This window comes from Colias eurytheme, chromosome 12 (genome assembly GCF_061535395.1).
Source record: "Colias eurytheme isolate Ceu_HAF_F1 chromosome 12, ilColEury1 Martin Lab GWU primary, whole genome shotgun sequence".
Taxonomy (NCBI): Eukaryota; Metazoa; Arthropoda; class Insecta; order Lepidoptera; family Pieridae; genus Colias; species Colias eurytheme.
The window spans coordinates 2125395-2149428 of NC_142991.1; the positions used below are offsets into that span (position 1 = coordinate 2125395).

The 24034-nt window shown below is 34.0% G+C and overlaps 1 protein-coding gene across 3 annotated transcripts in view; it reads left to right on the forward strand.

Annotated features, from left to right (window-relative positions):
• Window positions 1-24034, forward strand: part of LOC149903825 (uncharacterized) — a 113565-nt gene that overhangs the window by 53274 nt on the left and 36257 nt on the right. For all 3 annotated transcript variants that reach the window (XM_090108295.1, XM_090108297.1, XM_090108296.1), the window contains 3 exons: window positions 4281-4431; window positions 6856-7000; window positions 12889-13015. In XM_090108295.1, coding sequence (XP_089964421.1) covers window positions 4281-4431; window positions 6856-7000; window positions 12889-13015 — 423 coding nt within the window. The remainder of the gene's footprint in view (window positions 1-4280; window positions 4432-6855; window positions 7001-12888; window positions 13016-24034) is intronic.

Genomic DNA, 24034 nt, shown 5'->3' on the forward strand with positions numbered 1-24034 from the left:
CCCGTCCGTCAAATTATATCAAATTTGCTTCACCAGTTTTTACGCTACACATCCATTCGTTACTACCACAGACATAGATAGACTACGCAAGTACCGCGATCTGTATGAAAACCAAGCGTGTCATATTTTTTGTACTGACCTTGACGCGTTATGACGTCACGAGCGCTTCTTAGTGATGGTAATTTCATTTTACGCTAAATCGATTAGGACGCCACTAGCGCGGCGATTCTAGTATCGTCCTATCCCATCGAAGTAAATCGAAAGAAATCAGATCAAACTAGATCTATGTCTAAGAGGTAATTAAATAAATGAATCGTAATCGATTACTAAATCGATTCAAGATAGAAAAATGATAATTACCATAGACAGAGGAATGATAAAATAAATTTATAAACCTTTTAATATTCTAACAAGTAAACTAATGTGTTTTAGCTTTTTCTTACATATGCCCATTGAGTTACCGTGTATTACGTACTAGAGAGGCCATCGAAAGAAAGTAATGAAACTGTCAATCAATCAATCTTTATGTCCCGTTGCATCAATCCATTTTTCTTTTATGTTCGGGTTACTTGGAAAACTGAAAAAACAAACATAGTCTAAGCAATAAGGAGTTTTGACAAAAAAAATCTATGCCTTTTTTTTTGAAAAATTGCTCCTTCAAATTATCATTTTTCTGTTCGATTATAAAATCGATTAGAATCGAGAACTGTTGCATCAAATGAACATCACTAACCACAAAATTGGACAGAAAAATGAGAACAGAAAAATGAGAAGACGCTATTCATTGCTTGTTATCATACGACTCGATCTTTACCGTGCCAAGTAAAAGCCGCAATGTATTCCGAATCATTTCGTATGATTTGGTATCCGTGTTTGTCACGATCGTTTTCCACAGATATTCTTTATTTGATTTTAAAATAAATAGTGCATATTCTGATTAGAAAATTACTTACCGGTGGAAGGAAACATCTCTGCTAACTCGGCCACTCACAGCTGTGGAGTTTCTACAGTTTATAACGGCGTAATTCGGCATTTTACTTTATTCAGCTTCACGTCTTTCCTTGGCGAACTGCAAGCGCGGACTGAGTATAGGCCAGCGTCAAGTAAGTTTCATAATCTTAGTTTGGACACGGGAAGTACATACACTCGCTTAGTCTATCTTGATACATGTCTGTGGTTACTACACTCACAAATGTTCCAATTCATAATAGTACAAACATTTTCAGCATACAAACAATAAATGTATTCAAATGAGCGATATGCAAAAGTGAAGACAAGCGTCGCTAGTGCCACTGACCCCGATTACAAATAAATGAATTTTAATGGTTTTCCGACGAATTTCTCGGCTTCAACCTCGAACCTGAGGTTTGTTGTTTTATATTGTGACGTAGTTTTGGTATGTGATTGTATTGGTAGGACTAGTCACTAGAACCTTTCGTTGATGCGGCTGGACGGAACACAGTGGGGTTTAGGTCGGTAGGAATATAACCCACAGCCACGGCCCCTTCCCCGTAGGTCGTGGGTATCTACCAAGATTTTCCCACTTAAAAAAAGGGCTAGTACCTACTTCGCCCGCGACTTTGTTAGTGTTTATAAGATTACAGGGAAGACAGTGTTGTTTCCATCTAGCGATATAGCAAAATTCATTCAAATCGTATCAGCCGTTTTGTTCTATCTAGAGTCAAGTCTAAATGTAATGGGTATAATATTGGTTTGTATGTAAATTTAATTTGTAAGACTTAAATAATAACAGTAATTTGTTCTTTAAAAACACAATTTTTTAAGTTTAATAAAAGTGTTTAATATCACAATAATCTTGTCAAACTGGTCAAACTAAATAAGTAAAGTACTAATTAAATATCAACGAGTCAAAATATTAAATTATCCAAGCAATTAAGCAAAATCTCTGTATCATGATATCATATTTTAATGCAGCAGAATAAAATGTAAAAGGTTTTATAATAAATAACCGGAAGATTTATATTTATTGCCTTACCTGTTGAAAATCGATTTTTCTAGAACATTTAATACAATTTTTCATTTAACAAAATCACGGAACATGATGCAACATACCAATCTACATATATATTCTTATATGTATGTACTTCGTTTTCATCAATTGTATATGATACATAATTGTTAATTGTATTTTTTATATTATTTTTGCGAAAATATTTCATTTATTTCTGGTAATTGCGATACAGTTAAAGTAATTGATATTGTGTTTTAAAATACTCGAAAATTCGGTGTTGTGTTGCCACCCATTATTATCTTAATTGCCTTGGACATTAACTGTTACCATAGTATAAATTGTTACGGTTGGTTTTTTTTATGATCTTTTTTTATTCTGTATTGACTGTTTACTTAGTGGTTGTTATGATACAAGTCGTGAGGGCTCCTGGGTTCGATTACTTATATTCAATAAAAAATACGACAAAAGAAAAAAATTACTTTTATACCATTGAGTATAAATTATTCAGAAAACATAAATGTACTTAATACACAAGTGCGAATACATACATATATGTGTACCTATTTGATATGACAAATAATACCTAATTTTATTAAATTTGTGTGAAAATAACAAAAACTACTATAAAGTATGAGATCATACAAAATTTATTACTATAACAATCGCAAAATAATAATGTGTTGTATATATCAAAGTATTTGACAACGGTTATTGCATGGAAGTTGGCGAAAGTCATTAAAAAGCAATTTATTCCAAGGCTTGAGTAATCTTGGTTTTTGTTAAAATTAGGTTTTTTTTTTTTTTTTTTTATTGGTAATAGGGAAGCGCTTGACCACAATCTCGCCTGATGTTAAGCTGAGATGTGGTCTAAGATGGAACGCGCTTCCCTAGCAGGTACCTGTTCACTCTACGCTTGAAGACCCCCATATTGTACTCGTCGGGGAACACAGACTCAGGAAGCATGTTCCAGTCCCTCGCGGTTCGTATAAAGAATGTGGAACCAAACCGCTTGGTCCGGGTACATGGAACGTCCACCATATGGCGATGCCTAGAGTCTGTGCGCCTCGACGATCGATAGAAGAACGGGGATGGCGGAACGATAACGTGCAGTTCCGCAGCGCACTCTCCAAAGTGTATCCGATAGAAGACCGATAAGCTGGCCACTCTGCGGCGGTGACCGAGGCTCTGGAGCTTTTTGCCTACTAGGTCATCGTCGTTTATGAGCCTCTTGGCACGCCTCTCTATCGCCTCAAGCGCCTCCAGCTGATACTTGGCGGAACCGTCCCAGAGGTGAGAGCAGTATTCCATGCACGATCGGACTTGTGCTTGATAAAGGTTGAGCAACTGTCCCGGGCTGAAATACTGTCTCACCTTCGCCAGAATTCCAAGCTTTTTTGAGGCTACTTGGGCTTTTGATTCAATGAAGGAACCAAAGTTCAGAGTAGGCGTTAAGGTGATACCAAGAAGCTCGAGGTGGTTAGTTATCGGCACGGATACACCTTGGAAATTCGGAGTCAGGTGGAATGGACTCCGTTTAGCGGAGAATAGACACGCCTGGGTCTTAGACGCATTGAACTTGACCAGATTGGCATCGCCCCAGTCGGAGACCGCCTGTAAGGACAAGTTCATGCGATCAACCATCGCCTCCCGTAGAGACTGAATTTGTGCCGTACTGGCTCGCGCGCTGGATACATATCTCTCCACAACAGTGCTATCGTCTGCGTACCCATAGATACCGGGTTTCAGCAGATCGTTGATGTGTAGCAGGAAGAGTGTTGCGGAGAGAACTGATCCCAAAAGTATTACATAGTTCTTATATTAATATGGGAGAAGGAAGTACGTTTTTTTATTAAGTGCAATACGCAATAGCGCACTATTTTAATTCACATTGACGTTTTAACTTGACTCCAAAATTCCAAATAAGGAGTGAATTGTTTTCAGGGTATAATATATATACTAATAAAAATTATAAGTAAACACATCTGAGTTGAATTGTAGTTGTGTATTGTTTAATTATTAAGATAATCAATATTTTTTCTATTCCTCAACTACATGTTATACACGTAAGTTAGAATACACGTCACAAACACATTATTATGTTAAATCCGCGAAATAAACTCTTCTACACTTTCCTGTTACCCAATTCGTTGTATTGGGTAGTCCTTTTAGGGCCAGAAAATTTCTTGGCCTTGACGTGATAAGATGGAGCACAATCTCAAACGCTTTGCGCTATGATGCGTGCAAAGTCTGCTAGCAAAGCTCCAACCCATTTTACGAACAAGAGTTTTTATAAGTTATTCTATTCCAGATGGGAGCTGGCGCGAACGGGCCGGGCGGCAGGCGCGCTCTGGAGCTCATACTGAGCGGCGGGCTCAAGTCTCTGGCCCGCACCAACAAGCCGGTGCGGCGCGCGGCCAGCAGGGACTCGGTGCTGTCGCAGCCGCAGCCGCTGCTCGAAGGTATGTGTGCAGACTTGGAAATTTATGTTATAGAAAGGTAAATAAACTGACGCTCTGCTGATGGTATCTTAATCGCGCCGGCTACGCCTATAGGTAGACAGCCGTAGGAGAAGTGACATAGCTTGCAAACACAGGATAAAGACGGTAACATATAAACAGACAAATAATTATCTGTGAATTCGGGCTTAGTATGTTTTATTTCTCTTCACATTTACTCGGAAATATTGTTAATGGCATATTGTTCCTAAGTAGTCAAGTTTATGTTTATGCTATGCTCTTGGATGGAGGATGATGTTCAACAAAGTTGTTGAGTTATTTTGATCAGAATGATATAGGTGAAATTTCAGAGATCCAATTACTTGGGTAAAGAAAATATTGGTTAATTTCCTTTACTTTATTTGCTGAAGATCGTAACTTTGCTAATGTGTTTAGCTAAGCCTACATGTTATTCCTGGCTATAATCTATTGGCATATTGTGTTTCAGCTAAATCGATTATGGAGTTTTTTTCTTGGCTTAGACGTTAAAGCGGTTATACAACGCATGTATTTCATTAGGTATATTAATAGGAGCATAAAGTGAGATTAAGGTATTGGTCTGCAACATCAATAGGTACCTACTATCTCAATTTTTAGATTAAATACTCTACTCTACTCCGTGCAATTTTCATTCCAATCTCTCTATTAGTTGTAAATGTCAAGTGATTTCACCATTACGTTAAGTTTTAAAGTGGATAATGATTCTTTAAGGTTTCCTCGTTAATACAGAGCTGTTAGAACTACTTCGTTGCGGGAATTTTCCAGTAATTCATTTGTATTATCTATACTAATATTATAAAGCTCAAGAGTTTGTCTGTTTGTTTTCTCGCGCTAATCTAATCTCAGGAGCTACTTGGTCCGATTTGAAAAATTCTTTCGGTGTTAGATAGCCCAGTCATCGAGGAAGGCTATATACATATATCATCTCGCTATGACCAATAGGAGCTGAGTACCTACTGCAGGTAAAACTACAGAGCACAGCTCGTATTATATGTTTATCTGTGGCTAGTTTACTTGGAATATATTAAAAGGTTATTAAACTGAATTGTTTAGTATTGAGGGAATAACTATGGCCGTCTACTGGGTATTGTTGGAATGCCGATTGCGAACTGAGACAGAATAATTTGGTCATGGATTTGTTCTCTAAAATCAAATATTATGTTGTATGACTGACAATAACAATCTAAAAATAAGAATTTATCAATTATGTTCAAATATCACATAAAAACGAAAAAATTCAAAACGTAAGTGACTATAAATAGTGATCGATTATTGCATTTGAGTGTGAAAATCGAAGTTTGAATAAGATTTATTGGAAACATTATTTGTATACATTTCAACACATCCTTTTAAAATTGCTTTTCGTTTGAATGTTTATCTTAGCCATGTAGTTTTTAGGGTTCCATATCCAATGATAAAACGAGAGCCTAGTAACAATAGTAAATAGACGAGCAGTAAGTGTAATTCTTGAGATTTGCGCCTTGCGAAACGGATACCACAAATATGTTTTTTAAATGGAAGGATGTGTGCTATGGATGTCTGACATTGATGCGTGCTATGGAGGGTCGCGAGTGGTGTGGCTATTTGTAAAGCGTAGCGTACTATCGATACATCGCATAGAAAGTAGGAAATAAATAAAAAGCTAATTATTATTTTATCAGTTCAATGTTCACATCCAAGTTCGCAGTTCAAATACAATTTACAAGTTCAGTTCAATAGATGGCGCGCGGTGTGTCCCTTCAGACACATAAAACTGAAAGAATAGAATAAATTCGATTGCTCTGGCGGGTCACGAGTGGCTGCGTTGGTCAGGCATCCGCCCCGGAATGGCGCGAAAGGATGCGGGTTCGAGTCCCGCCTCGTGATCGATTTTTGCACGCCTCATAAGCGAAGCGTTGAGGTGGGTACTACTGTCACTTCGCGCAAAACATCTGATTTTTCAAACTTAAAATGTCTTTATGTATCATACATTGCACTTGTAAGATAATACATACACACACATATTAAGAAAAAACACTATTTTTAACGTTCATGATATTTTTGATGTCATTTTTGTTATTTAAACTAGTTAAAAAACAGTTTAAAAAAGTTCTGTCTTGGACGTCCGTGTGTCTGTATGTGCGGATCCTTTTTCTTGTTAACACGATAGCGACCGAAATACTTTACTAATCGAGTCTTTTTTTTTCTCTTACGCTTGAGTATGCTCAGGAATAGAACCCTTTCATTTTTCAGGGTCTGATTCGATGTGGTTTAATTGTTATTAAATAAACAAAAATAATAATTAATAAATATTTATTAAAAAAAATTATGAGGCGTGCACTTTTGGATTTTCCAAATTATTTTCTATTCTTTATAAATTTATAGTTCAAATACATCTATTGTTGGCAGGTCTCCGCAAATGCTCAACAGTGCTAGCGCTCACGGACCGCGAGCGGGCGCCCGAGCCGATCCGCGCGCACAACCGCCTGCGAGCGCCCTCCGTGTGTTCGAGGTGCTCGTCGCTGTTGTCGCTCGCCGGCGCGGGGGGATCCAGGTATGATGATAAAATAGTTTAATGTACAATACAAAAAATACGTGAGGCACTCGGGGACTGCCGCGGTAAAGCTATTGCATGCTATGCCTTCCAGCCACACCTTTGCCCGTCCCCGTTGGGGGGGGGAGCGTGAGGTTTTTTCGTTACGGAATTTCTAGATTCGGTCCCCGCGCTCAAGGCCCGCGATAGAAGCTAGAGAAATATAAAAAGCTGTAGAAATTGACCTTAGTGACACACTTATCTGACTCCCAAGTCCCAAGTTAGGTTTTAACTTTTAACAACACATTTTATGAAGAATGTTGCGAATGCGAAGTATCCTCATTTTATGGATAAAGGTATTAGTTTCTTCATAACTAACCACTAGTCGTAATTCAGTGTTGCGAATAAAAATACATTGTACGCTTAAATCTTTGAAACTATGCAACGGATTTTGATGCGGTTTTTATTAATAGATAGAGTGATTCAAGAGGAAGGTTTATATGTATAATAACATCCATTAAATAGTGGAGAAGTACTGTTATTTTTGAGGTTTCTAATGTGATGTCGTAAATAGTTACATTTTTTCCGCTTACATTACAAACGCATGCTGAACCCTACGAGTTTTATCAAAATATTGTACTAAGTATTATACACATTGAAAAGTTCTACAGAAAAGTCCGCGATGGTATATGTCTATCTCTTATGGATAACCCACAATAACTTTTTGAAGTGAAAACTTCTTTAGCGGCTTGGGTATAAAATCTTAAACTCGCGTCAGGACACGTGGCCTGATCGAAAAAGCGTAAGACGGATTTTTTTTTAGCCCTTATATTCCATGCGTAAGGATACCATTCCAAAATATCAAACATGCTGAACGTTAATAATCAAGTTTTCACTCCGGGGTGCAACCCGTCTTTTTTTTTTAGAAGGGGGTGTATGTAGATTGTAGTGTGTGTTATTATTCGCAGTAATCGAATATCGTAAATTCAGCGGTTTGTGGCGCGGCGAATGGCGACACTCCTGCGAGAGCCAGTCGCCTGCCATTCGCCTACCTAAGTGTAATCTTATCTTATATATAAAAATGAATCGCAAAATGTGTTGGTAAGCGCATAACTCGAGAACGGCTGAACCGATTTCGATAATTCTTTTTTTATTATATTCCTTGAAGTACGAGGATGGTTTTTACGTAGAGAAAACGTTAATATGTACCACGGGCGAAGCCGGGGCGAACCGCTAGTAGGTATATAAAAATGAATCGCAAAATGTGTTGGTAAGCGCATAACTCGAGAACGGCTGAACCGATTTCGATAATTCTTTTTTTATTATATTCCTTGAAGTACGAAGATGGTTCTTATGTAGAGAAAACGTAAACATGTACCATCCGGTGAAGCCGGGGCGGACCGCTAGTAAAGTATAAATTTATAAATGTAATAAAGTAGTTCAGCATATCCGGTATTTAATTTGAAGACCCCAGTACACTAAATATCGATCGATCAATCGATCGATTGATCAATCAATCAATCAATCGATCAATCAATCAATCAATCAATCAATAATCGATCAATCGATCAATCAATAATCGATCCATCGATATATCGATCGATCAATCGATCAATCAATCGATCAATCAATTGATTATTCAATCGATCAATCGATCGATCAATTGATCAATCGATCATTCAATCAATCAATCGATCAATCAATCGATCATTCAATCAATCAATCGATCATTCAATCAATCAATCGATCGATCGATTAATCAAATCACTCAATCAATAATCGATCAATCAATAATTTATCAATCGATCGATCGATCAATCGATATATCTATCGATCAATCGATCAATCAATCGATTTAACAATAATCGATCAATCAATAATCGATCAATCGATATATCGATCTATCAATCAAATAACTCAATCAATAATTTATCGATCGATCGATCAATCTATCAATCGATCAATCGATATATCGATCGATCAATCGATCGATCGATCAATCGATATATCTATCGATCAATCAATCAATAATCGATTTAACAATAATCGATCAATCAATCAATAATCGATCAATCAATAATCGATCAATCAATAATCGATCAATCAATAATCGATCAATCAATAATCGATCAATCAATCAATCAATCAATCAATCAATCAATCAATCAATCAATCAATCAATCAATCAATCAATCAATCAATCAATCAATCAATCAATCAATCAATCAATCAATCAATCAATCAATCAATCAATCAATCAATCAATCAACGATCATTTCCTTGTTTATATTCAAGCTACATTCACATATTGTTACATTCACAATACTTTAGGGGAAATATTTTTAAACAACAATGTTTGATATTTTTGCGATTAATTGTTTTCAATATATTTAATGAATAACTACTAGATAAGTAGGTAAATAGCTTGGAAAACTCTTTTCAATCAGGACATCCTTTATAACAGTTCACAACCTATTCTATGACCTACGGAATATACCCTTTAAAATTTAAAAAAGAAATCGATCCTTATCCGATTATTTCATTATATTATAGAACTTTATAATATTAAAGTAAATATGTTTATTGTTTACAATATTAAATAGTGAATGGATAATATGAATGTGATTTTTGTGTCAATTTCACGCAAAATCTACACAGTCGTTTTGAATAAAATTTGCTATGCAGATTGATTGGAATGAAATAACCATTGGCCGTAAATAGATAACACGTTCCGTTCTAAATTTCTGATACAATGTTTATTTTATAATTATGTAATACTAGATTTCCGCCCGCGGCTTCGCCCGCGTTTTCAAAGGAAAACCCGCATAGTTCCCGTTCCCGTGGGATTTCCGGGATAAAACCTATCCTATGTGTTAATCCAAGTTACCCTCTATATGTGTGCTAAATTCCATTGTAATCGGTTCAGTAGTTTTTACGTGAAAGAGTAACAAACATCCATACATCCATACATCCATACATCCATCCATCCATACATCCATACAAACTTTCGCCTTTATAATAGTATTAAGAATTAAGATTAAGATTAAGATATTAAGATTATGCTCATCTATCTATACTTTCTATAATAATATTATAAAGCTGAAGAGTGTGTTTGAACTACTGGTCCGATTTGAAAAAAATAGCCCATTTATCGAGGCTGCTATAGGCAGTAGGCTATATATACATATATAGCCTAAAGCGCGATGATATTATCATCGCGCTATAAGACCAACAGGAGCGGAGCCACGCGGGTGAAACTGCGGGGCGCAGCTAGTATAAAATATGATGAAGCCGTTTTTGAACTCTTGAAAATTTATTATTATGATTATGAGGTTACATCATATTCATCATCCGCCATACATCATCATTGAAAAAATCGTTGGCAAATTGTTCTCGAATCACTTATCTAGGTTAGTCGTATTGAATTGATCGTTTTTTTTTATTCCTAAATAAGTAGTCTTTTCGCAACGGTATATGCGCTTACATTAAGGAAAAGTTGAATAAGTTTTATCTAAAGTCTAGACTGCCTCACTAACAACAAAATAATGTAAATTTTATTGAAATAAAACTCTCAAAAAGAAGAAAAAGCGGTGAGAAACCGTTTATTTCGCAATTATGAGCGCATTTAAATGTGTAATAAAAATTCAGTTCTATCTAATTACCTAGGTGTTTTGCCAGCACTTTTTACTTTCAAGAAATCGGCCATTTTTTTGGCGCTTCTCCGATATACCCGTGAAGTGCCAGTTGTGTTTTATCAAGGCCATAGTGTGCATTTTGCAATCTTATGTAACTCTTAAATTGAACTATTTCCTAGAGTACGTCAATTTTCTTACATTTTTGGAGAAGATCCAAGTGTTAACAGTTAAGAATAATGGTTATGTAATAAGTAGATAATAGAATTATATTAAAAACTCTCATAACGAAGCATTTTGCAAACAGAAAACCGATCAAGTGCAAGTCGGACTCGCTCAAAAACCTGAGTTTTATTATATTTTGTAACTTAAAATTTTAGTATTTCTTAATTTTTCCGTAATCTGTGCTCTAGTAGTTGTTTCGTCACAAATTTCAAGATTCTGTGTTTACAGGAAGTACTCTATAAAATACAATTTCCAACACATCGATATGAATGTTCATCCTCGGTCCTCGGTCGATTTTCCCAAGCCATAGTTTTTCCATCTACCATTATAAATACAAATTTATTATCTTTCTCGATGTCTTCGTTTGTCACGACATTCGGTTCCTGGTACAAATGTTTACTTCGACACAAGAAATGGATTGTAATGATGCGTATTATGACGGATACCTTGTTTACTTTTCAATGTTGGTATTTTTTGTTACTTGTAAGTTATTATGTATATTGCTCTGAGGTAATGGTTAATTCCCCTTTTCTAGTCTAATGAGAAAATACAATTGAAATTGGAAGAAATTTGCATTGATTCGTCATTCGTTTTGGGGTGAGACCTTCAATTACCTGTTACCAATTTTGAAATTTCTCATAATTTTGCCTAATGCAATTTCTTAAATTGATTTCAATGATCTACCTTATTATTTACAGGATAGGTGTGAAATAGTTCTGTTTGCAGATGATACCTCATTAATATTCAATGTGGATAGGCATGACCCAAATGTTGACGAAGTGAACAGTACTCTTTTACACATATCCGACTGGTTTACTGCTAATAATTTATTATTAAATGCCAAAAAAACAACTTGTGTTGAATTTTTACTACCTAACGTTAAAAAGTTGAGCAGAAATATTACCTTGAACGGGGAGGTATTACACCCTACAGAATCGACTGTATTTCTTGGGTTAACATTGGACGAGAAACTACAGTGGGGAGCCCATGTCAACACCGCTGCAGGTAAGCTCAGTTCAGCAGCATATGCAGTCCGAAAGGTAAGGCATCTCACCGATGAAGATACAGCTAGATTGGTTTATTTCAGCTACTTTCATAGTATTATGTCCTATGGAATTCTACTATGGGGCAGGGCAGCAGATATAGAAACTATATTTATCTTACAGAAAAGAGCCATTCGCTCTATATATAATTTACGTGCTCGGGACTCACTAAGAGATCTCTTTAAGAATACTGGTATCCTTACTGTACCATCACAGTATATATTTAATAATATTTTGCATGTACACAAAAATGCCGACGTACACACAAGAGTAGGAGATAGACACTGTTATGGCACAAGGAACAGAAATAGAATTGAAATGCCATTTTTCCGATTAGCTAAAGTTAAAAATTCATTTATGGGTCAAGGTATACGCTTTTACAATAGAATTCCTCATAATATTAAAGAGTTTGGTAGTGCTAAATTTAAAACTTATGTAAAAAATATATTAGTTCAGAGAGCCTATTATAGCATTAAGGAATATATGGAAGATGAAAATCCATGGAGGGTTGTCGCGTAAGAACCACAGGACAGTTCTTTGGCATATTATGATATATTATGTAGTTAGATTTAAGTTACAGATTATGTAATATTGACAATATGATTTTAAAAGAGCAACTATGGAGTTTCTTGCCGGTTCTTCTCCATAGATACTGCTTTCCGAATCGGTGGTAAATGTTAAAAATACTTATGTAATGACGATTCGAAAGTGCTACTAAAAGTAGTCTAATTGAATAAATAAATGTTTGAGTTTGAGTTTGAGTTTGATAAAGAAATTTGGTACATATGCGTTTACCAAGTTTACCTTTTTTAGCAGGGCAATAAGGGGATAAGATCAGCTGTCGTGCGATGTTGTGATACGAAATCCTTAGGCTTCATTGCATCTTTTCCATTTTTCTTTATACTGTGTGGTTCTATTTGCTTGTGTTAATAGGTTTTATAGAATGTATCTCTTCTTTTTCTTTAATGATGTTATAATCTGTTATGTTAATAAATGTATATTTCTCTAGATATTCTCTCGACGGTGCCGGTGGCTTCGTTCCCGCAGCTCCTATAAACTGCAAGCTTTGCTTGGACGACGCGACAGCTGACAATGTGACCGTTATATCGGGGTGTGGCTGCGCATTCTGCACTAAGGTATGTTTTTATTATATGTATATGTATATCTATATATTAGATATATCTAATGAAAAATTGATCGTCCAATGTGTTGTTGAGCGTAAGAGCGAGCACGCACGAGCAACTTTGTCTCCGCAACTATTTTGTCTCCGCAACTATTTTGTCTCTTCACCCATGAGCTAGTATGAAAGTGCGCGCACGTAGCGACGCAACTCCCCATACAAATTGATGGGAGAGACAAAATAGTTGCGGAGACAAAGTTGCTCGTGCGCGCTCGCTCTAAAACTCGAACGGATCTACCAATTTGACAATTTTTTTAACGTTTTCCTTAAGGCTCAATCAGTTAACATTTAAGGCGAATATGTTTTACGTAGGTACTTATAAAAAATTGTTGGTTTCTTGTAAAGTATATATTTTGTACTAAAGCGAAAGGATAAAAATGTCATATCATAGTTATTTGATAGTCGAAATAAAAATCTGAATAAATAAGTCCTTGATATAAAAAAATATAAATGCGGAAGACAGTAACCTACTCTATAATATGTATAATTTTTTTTATTATCCATCGAAACTTTAAAAATAACAACCTAATTACCTTTTGCAGCGTTGCGACTTGCGCACTTATTAAAACTTACCTCGAGAGAATTCGCTGCAGACTCGCGTTTTTTATACAAATTAAATTGAAAAACATTCGCCTTTTGTACGTTGATGCTGAAATTATACAGAATTGTATAGAAATGTCTATTTCGATCGCGGTTTATTTTTTGTTTCTTACGTCCCACGGGAAAAATTCATGAAGGTCGCGGAAGGATGGGTGCGCCGTGTCTAGAATTTTCTTATTCTATATTTGTTGTTTAAATTGCGTTAAAAGTTAAATACTTTTGTGTTTTTGATTGAGAAATACGTCTTATGATATATTTATATATAGTACTTATTCTATACTTATATTATAAAGCTGATGAGTTTGTTTGTTTGGGCTCATCTCAGGAGCTATTTGATCCGATTTGAAAAATTCTTTCGGTGCTTACCATTTATCGAGGAAGGCAATAGCCAATAGGCTATACATATACCTATCATCACGCTAAGACCAACAGGAGCTGAGCACTGCGTGTAAAACCGCGGGCCACAGCTAATATTTTATAACTTGTAGATATGTATTAATAACCTCATGCGTAGGTTGAATTCTCTTTTTTCAATTTTTAATTATTTTTGTTTTTAATAAAAATGTGTACAATACACCTACATATATTACACCAAGGTCTCGAGTATTTTTGGAATTTAGTGACGTAAAACACGAGATTTTTTATATAGGTAATTAATTTATAAATAATGTGATTTTATAATTAAGCTGTAGTTAAATAATGTTTTAACTGTTAAGAAGTTGAATAAGTACCTACGGTATAATCAGTGGATGAGATATTGAAAGATTAATGACAATTCTATTTTAATTTTAATCTTTGTAATTGAAGATATCAAACGTTTATTTATATGTATATATAAGTATTACGCATACATTATCCAAAATATGATTCATATTGATTTTGATATTTTAATGAACGTAATAAATAAATCTAATTTCGTTTTATAATATACGTAATTCCACCTTGAGCTCTGTTCCTAAACACTATCTATACTAAACAAAGGTCTTACATTAACTGGTTTCATCCAAAGCCACATATAAGAAACTAGCAGCGAGCCCCGGTTCCGCTCAGGTTGTCGCAAAAAAATAGCCTATATTTCTCGGTAAAGCTAGTCGATGATAAAAACATTTTTAAATTCGATCTAGTACCTAGTTTTCTAGTTGAATTCTTTACAAACGAACAATACATTTTTTCCTCTCAATAATATTAATTTATATTAACGCGTCCATATAGAACAATTATTATTAAAGAAAACCCATATCTATAAATCACACCATAAAACATATTAACCCTAAATGACACTATACAACCGTCTCTTTCACACCAATACGATTAGAGAGAGATGACAAGCAATAAAGAAGTGTTAATAAGTTAACTACCGTCACAAAGGTTAATTAATAATCACGATTCAAGCGTGATTCATATGTATAGCTTTTATTATATTATGGACCAGTTTTGTAGAGTATATTCTGTAATCAAGAAAATGCTATAGTTTTCTTGTAGTTTCATCTTTAAAGGAATGTCTTGTAAAAATTATTTTTTTAGGTAGGTAGGTATTAGTCAGGTCATCTACTAAAAGTGACATAGGTACATAGTAGGGATGATACATACAATACATCGTTGTTCTCATATTAAAATGTAGTTTTGTACGTGAAATTTTAAGTTTAAAATCCTACCGATTTTCTTAGATATTTTTCTGATTTTTATAATACAAAGGCAAAGAAAAATATCATCCAAGTCTATATTTCCATTGATGTGGAATGAACTGAGAATAATATGCTTTCAATTAACAGAATATTCAGCATAACTTTATTTATAATAGAGGAGAGGAAAATTATACGCAATTTTAGATTTGATTTAATTAATTTCATAACAAGAGAGGAGACATCCGCTGAATTAACTTGAATGAATGAATTATAGAAAGATGGAACTTTTGAGAAGCTATTATTTTATAGTATTTTTCTCAACTTACACAAATATAAAGAGGTTTGCAATATTTAAAATATTTTGCTTCCTACATAAACTCCTGTGGTTGCCTGGTAGAGATATCTATATGTATTTAGTAAAGCCGCCCATGGGGCTATATTATATGTAGTATCTTATCATTCATTTTACTTATTAGACTAGAGTAGATAATTTTTGAAACAAAAAAAAATCGCAGTCGGATGAAACCCATTAGAAAAGGAGGGGAATATGATAAAAATGTAAGGAAAAATAAATTACGGTCAATCCGAGTTTGGGAAGTGGGAGGGGGGAGCTTTTAAGAGAAAAAAATGGTTTCTCTCGATTTCCGACAAAACTACAAGTCCTACAGGAAAAAGTTCAATTGCAAAGTTGTAGGTAATTAAAAGTTCTACAACTTTTGTGTTCACAATTTTTCACATAACCTCAAAATTTAGGTGAAAAATTCAAAAAACCAAGTTTTTGGTCTTTTATTTTTATCTACTTCAAAATTTATTGTTTTTCTACGAAATTTGGTGAAAACTTACTTTATTATGTCTCAAATACACTGTAATTTATTTGATTGAAAATATTTATATTTTCGCCCTATTTTGAATTAATACCAAAAAAACAACCTAATTTTCAATCGAAAAGTCACCCGTCAAAATATCAGCTTTTTTCAAAAACTGGGGGTGCCTTTTATTCATTGAAATCTCTACTTTCATATGGTGTAAAAAAAATAAACACCACCATAGTAAATGTTCTCAGGAAATGCATACAAACAGTGTGAAAATTAGCTTTTACTAAATCAGGCACACTTCTCGAACTACCTGAAATGTTTTTATCGACATCATTTTGCTTTTGAATATGCTGTAAAATATTACACTTAGAACAGATAATTATTTTTCTTTTGAAATATTACCGAAAAGCCGATACAAGAGAAGATATAGAGTTCGAGAAGTGTGCCTGATTTAGTAAAAGCTCATTATCACACTGTTTGTATGTATTTCCTGAGAACATTTACTATAGTGGTGTTTATTTTTTTTTACACCATATGAAAGTAGAGATTTCAATGAATAAAAGGCACCCCCAGTTTTTGAAAAAAGCTGATATTTTGACGGGTGACTTTTCGATTGAAAATTAGGTTGTTTTTTTGGTATTAATTCAAAATAAGGCGAAAAAATAAATATTTTCAATCAAATAAATTACAGTGTATTTGAGACATAATAAAGTAAGTTTTCACCAAATTTCGTAGAAAAACAATAAATTTTGAAGTAGATAAAAATAAAAGACCAAAAACTTGGTTTTTTGAATTTTTCACCTAAATTTTGAGGTTATGTGAAAAATTGTGAACACAAAAGTTGTAGAACTTTTAATTACCTACAACTTTGCAATTGAACTTTTTCCTGTAGGACTTGTAGTTTTGTCGGAAATCGAGAGAAACCATTTTTTTCTCTTAAAAGCTCCCCCCTCCCACTTCCCGAACTCGGATTGACCGTAATTTATTTTTCCTTTTATTTTCATCATAGTCCCCTCCTTTTCTAATGGGTTTCATCCGACTGCGATTTTTTTTATCTTTTCATTATTTTTAAAGGCTTCTACCCCAGTCTATATCGTTTTTTTTTCGATTTAATTCATGTAAAATAAATAAATAAATACATATCATAAAACTTAAAAGGCGTTAAAATAAGGGATGGCTCTCTGTTTAGAAAAGATATCCACGCGATTTAATACATCCAAAACCGCGTGCGGTAACGTAGTAACTATAATATGTATAAGTATATAAACATAAATAACATGCCACTTGCCAGTTTCACCAAGACAATGGCATAAGATATTCGTTTGTAGAAAGCTTACGATCCATTCAAAGAAATTTATTTGTATATTAAAGATAGCTACAAAAGGAAAGGAGTCTTGTCGGTACGATTGAAGAGTTTATATTTTATTAGTATTATAGTATTGAGAATCGTTATATAAATAATATAAGAATTGTTTGAATTTATATGTGTATTTATATTTATTTTTTTATTTGTATTTATAGGTAATATATTTTTTGGCTTGGCATAACCTGTTCTAGGATCTAAGGTCGGGTAATTTTTCGACACTGCTTGGAGTATATAAGTAGTGTCGTGAAACTAATATTTTAAATTTTAATATACACCTGCAATAATTGACACTAGAGCCTAGAAAATTCTATCCATACTACGACTGCATTAAATGAATTATTTAATTGCTAAAAACCTCGAATGTCTGTTCGATTAATAAATACCTCAATAATTGTCATAGTAACAGGGCAAATATGGCAAAATGAGTATGTATGTATCAACGTTTACAGAAAACCAGTTTTAATGTAAACATGCGGTTTTTGTAGAGAGGTAAATGACATTGAGTTTGGTGTATGTTTGTGTGTTGATCAGACTTATTAAGTTTTTAATAGAATTTTCATACATCATTATCACCAAAAAAATTACGTACCTATTGTAATTTTTTAAATGAATTTTTTAAATTCAGTTCGAGTTCTTACGAAATCATAAATAGAGTTTAAAAAATTATAAAAACAATATATATTCTCACCGATCTTTGATAAGTTGATAAGTTTGAAGACAGAATGTCCATTACCAGTGATTCAAAATTTAGTCCAAAAGAGACGGTTATACACAAACATACAAGTGAATAAATGCGTGCGTTAAAACTATAAGAATCACCTAAATAAGAATAAACACTGTCTCTACTACTAATATAACCAGCTAAAGTTTCTAAGATTGTTTGTGAGAGGTAATTGCTGGAACTATCGAAATGGAAAAGGTTTTATTCTTATACGAAGTTTCCTGGGCGTTATTTCTCACTAGCTGTGCTCCGCGGTTATACCCAGAGTGCTCCCCTCCTGTTGGTCTTAGCGAGATGATACATAGCCTTATAGCCTTCCTCGATAAATGGGCTATCTAACACCAAAAGAAATTTTCAAATCGGACCAGTAGTTCCTGACATTAGCGCGTCCAAACAAACAAACAAACTCTTCAGCTTTATTCATTTTAAGCTTAATATTAAGTATAGATTAATTTTTAAGTTTTGTCCCGAGTCAAATTCCCGTTACGTTAGTATTTAGTGACGTTAATTTTTTTTGTTAATACACTAGGCGGTAGTTATCTAGTAAATCCGAATAGTAAAATATATCTACGTATAATAATTAAATCTTGTAGTTTACAATGGATTACATATTAAACATATGTGTATCTTTATATCCGCTTACTTTATTATGCTTTAAAATTAATGTACGAATAATATATATTTTTTTTTAATTTTAATGATGGTAATAATGATATCAACAATCGCATTTTAATAGCATTTTATAAAACATACTCGCCATAAATCATTTATGATCTTAATCCGTAATCCTTAAAATATAATTGGATACTAATTGCGTCTGAATTTGATTTACCTACAAGGTGTACATTATACGTCTAAAAAAATGAGTGAAGTTCGGTAAGGCTTATAACCTATCCAATCTAAAATTAGTTTTTAAACCAATCAAATATAAATTCAAATCCGCCTCGAAGGACCATTCAAATAAGGAACCTATACATAGACGTTTATGACCTATATATCAATGACAGAAACGATAAACTATGACTGAAAGCAAGCAATATAGGCAGTAGGCACTAGATGAAATATCGACGACCCATGATAAATGTCGATGACCTAGCTACAAATAGACTGCAAAGTATTAACCTAGAACTTCTGTGTACATTGGTTATATGGTAATTGCTAAGCGATCATAATTCTATTTTAGTTAATGCCTAATAGTTTTGGAAATGTAAGGTTCATTTGGTTTGAAATTAGGTCACGCTATTGTGGACATAGACGCACCCTACAGATGATCTGTATGCAGTTTTTTTGGTTCAAATGATAAGTGATCAGATGGATGTTTGCTTTTATGTCGTAATATAGTCCAAAGATTTGCCATATTATTATCGAAAATGATCATCAGCGTCTATATGCATTCAGAGTTCAGACAATGAATGATTGTTTTCCTGCAAGTTTATTTTAAGTTGGTCTAAATGAAATTGAAAAATGAAGTGATAAAGGAATTAAACTTTCAAGGACTCAATTATTTTGAAAAAAAAATTACCAAATGTACGTGTGCGTAATTTACGTATTATCAACGTAGCGTATCGAATGCATATCAATGCGGAATTAATAAAAACAACCCAAAAATATTTAAAGCTCCCACCCAAAAAAAGTGAACGCCGTCCTTTATTTTCTCATTACCGCGTCTTATTGACGTCAAGTGTAATCGGACCCTTATATGTGTTTCCGTATTTAATAATAGAAATACTGAAGGATAATAAAATCGTCATTAACAAAACTATTTAAATCATATCAATTTAAGCGGTAATGCTAATCGTTTCCTTGTTGTGATTTTTTAAATGTAGCAAAATACGATTAGCAGGTAATCGTATTTCCGACCTTTAAATGTATGTACAAATTAATTGCATATCGTTTCCTTATTCATATTTAGTTTTTAAGCCAACAGACGAGATTTCACTGCACATATACATAAGATTAAGCCCTAAATGTTCTCAAGGACACAATAATGCGATACCAGAATTCAATTCGCGATTTGTACTTACTTCCATAAGGCAGATTTTCCTTTATCTGTATTTATTGTACCTATAAAGAAAACCACGTGTAAGATGCTCTACCAAAACTCTAGAATTTCATAAAATGTAGGTGCAACGTTAAGCTCTAAAAATAAGCTCTTGCATAAGCCCTGCACTGTTTGCGTTTCAACAAAAATTGCTTTGAATCTATTTTTAAAGTGGCATACTTGGAAGGTTTTAATCTTTCGCGTTTAAGAATAAGGAGATGCTGGGAATTCTCAACAGTCCCGTGTTATTAAGGTGCGCTCTAGTTAGCTTGGTGGCCCCGTTCGTAATTGGGTCATAAGTTGCACTAATTATTTATTAATTGATGTAGTATATGGTTAAGCTGTTTCTCCTGTAACTGATGGGTTTTAAGTGATTGAATTTGATGCATCTTTGGCCAGGTTTTGTTCCTTTTAAGTCGTGGTGTGTCAATACCTTTTTGTTCTGGCATGAATGCTTCTTAGTTTCTTATAAAGGCTTGAGGATAAAGGGCTTATTGCCTTTATAAGTTTCCACCAACTAATATTTAAAATTATTGTCTTATCCCTTCTTTCATAAGATATTTTCATCTTCAACGTGGCCTTGGGAATTCAATTAGTTATAGTACGATTATAAATGGACTAATCTATTGTAATAAATGTTAACTATCTACCTATTCAAGAAAACTTCTTAACCCTTAAATTGTCACCCCTAGATAACTTGTGTTTATAATGTCCAAATTTGGAGGATGTGTTGGAATTAGGATAGAAAAGAGGAAAATGAAAAAAAAAATTAAAAATTTTAATTTTTTCTATTGTTTTCACTATGTCACATAAAACGGACACTGCCAATTATATGTACATGTTCGAACCGTCACATATAACGGACATTGCACATTATTCCTGCAACCGTGGTACATGAATACAATGCACATTTTCAACTCTGTAATTAAAAATTATTATCAAATTATAATTATGGACGATCTAGAATAAGCTTTTCAAACATCTGTCTTAAAATGTTGGTTAAAACTTTAACGATATCGTTAAAAATAATGGATTTTAAAAAACGACACTACCAAAAATCACAGCCTAAGAATATGCTAAGAATTGGAATATAAATAGTATTACATAGCCTGAGAACTTATCTAATACATCAAGAAAGTCCTCTTCCCATTCCTTATATTGTACAGATTGAAATGTGTTTGCTTCATCGTATGCAAAGAAGTCGTATACCATGCCTGAAGTACCAAAACAAACAGGAAATTTAAATCGCTTTTTTTTGGATTCTTTGGCATATATTATATCCATTTTCTGCCAGTTTTTTAATTTGTAAGGTATTATTATTTTAATTTTTCAACATTGGGTGGTATTTCTGGTAAGTAACATCATGCTGTGGCTGAAGAACTACTGAGAAGTAGGGAAGATTCATCTCGCACCGCATGTAATGGCTGTAATCTCCAGCAATAATATTTTGTTGATGGTAAAAATTCTGACTTTTTGGGTCTTCATTGTGTCTCAAATCAATATGTCGTATAATTCCGAAGGTATGGTGCTGGGGGTAAATGATTGACACTGTTATCATAGTGAAATCACTCCCGTAGGTCTACATTTCCTTCAAAATCGACATCTCAACTCAACGCCAGACTCTTCAGCTTCCGCCAGAGATAGGTAGGGAATTTTTTATTGATTGCCAAGTCATGCTCCTCTAAAACATATTAAAAATAGAGAAAAATATATCAAAATGATGACGTTGAAAATGGATGGCCTTATTGGCAACGTCCGTTACATAGGACATGTGAAGAATACCCTAGTATATACTACAAGTTGTCAACGTCCGTTTTATGGGACATCGTATATAAACTAAGATTTGTATTCCAAATATTGTAAAATATGTAAAAATTATGTCAAAATACTATACTTACAATCGTATTCTAACTAATAATATAACATTATAAGCAAAATAGCCAAAATACTTACAGTTATTATCAATTTTATCAGGAGAGTCAAGAGATCCGTTTTTTGCAATTTTCAAATGGTCACCATTCGCGACTGTACTTCGTTTTGGTAAAAAAACCTGCATGTACGCGAAGGACATAGCTAGTACCTTCCCAATATACCGATTAGCAAAGCTTAGGTCTGCTATAACAGCGCCAGCATGTGTGTAAATACTATGTCCTTTAAAACGGACGAAATCAATTTAAGGGTTAAGTTGTATATTTGACAACAAAACTAATTAATGCAAAGTTACGTAACAGAATAGGATGTTACCTCAGAAACGTGATTCAAATTATTGTGATCGAGCAAAACTAATTGGCTCAAGCGGAATACAATCAAATGGATTAGCATTAATATTTGTCAATGTGTCTCTTCATAATGGAAGTAATATATTACTTTGGGATATTTTAAATTTAACGTGACGTCACACCCCGGACACTCCATACAAAATGATCGTTTTGACAGTCACACTGTAGAGACTGCAAATGTGTGTGTTAACGCTTAGTGGTTGGCACATTTGTGACTAGCGTAAAAAAAAATTCGCGTTTTTCTGATGAAATACATCCGTAAACAGCACAATATCTAACCATTTTCTACGAAAAACGATAATCACAAATCCAAAATAATAAAATTACTCTAAGTCAATTTGATTAATGTTGTCAATCTTCGTTGCGTATCGTCCTTGCCGAAAAATATGGCCCATTTTATGTCTGATCGCGCGGGGATGAGGTAAGTTTAATTTTGGCGGGAGGCGGAGAGTGTCCGTTCTGTAGCGTTTAGCTACTATTATGTATTCTGTGGTGACGTAATATATTGGTTCAGTTGTCAGCTCGTTAGTGATATGATTAATCATAGGTGATAAATTTGGTTACATTGCCGAATTATTTTTTACTTTAAACACCGTAACATAAATTATGCCTATCTATTGGCTGAACATGTCTGTACTGTATTTTAAACAATTGTATTTGTGATACTGAAGAATATTGAATGCAAACACACGAACATGTGTTTTTATTAAATTCATTCATATTTGTTATTACGTAAAATGTTTTACTAAAGCATCTGAAGTAGTATTCGTCTCTGATAACATGATAATATGTATCGTGTATCTTAAGAAAATCTTCACCCTTTTCTTGCCGCCACTCGAGACCTCAATACTGAATACAATTTCAGATTTAAGATCTGTAGCATCTTCTATATTGCAAATCTTTCTATTTGCCTTGTGCATGTTTCATTTAAAAATCGATGTATCTGTTGATCAAAATAAACTGGATAGGAGTATAATAGACCTGAAAAGACCATCTGAGATTAAAGATATCCAAAAGCACATCTATTTATTTACCTTAAAAATTACATGCCCCACTTAGCAATCGTATCGATAGATATCAGCCAGATAGGAATTGGGGCGGTGCATTAGTGGGTGACCCAGCCCGGGCTGGATATAGGTCAGCGTTCAGCTGTGCCAGGTGCAATGCTAGCGCGGTGTTTATAAATATATGATGGTATGATTCAAGGGTTTGCGGTGTTTATAAGTATACGATGATGTTATTCAGGGTTTGCTTAAGCCGAAGCGGTAATGCTATTGCAGGGAAAATGAGAGAAGAAGTCGAAGGGCCATCCATAATTTAAAATGATACAAGGATTCTTCTAAGGAGAAAAAATAATTTGGTTGATTTTATATGCTCTAGATGAGTTTATTGCCCTGTTAGTAGATAATGATCGTTCGTTTTAAAATAAGACACTTTATATTTATAAAGTATGGCGATTACATTACGAAGGTGTAGCAGTTGCACACTGACCAATGGTGTCAGAGTTTGTATTGTTATTCAGTTATTA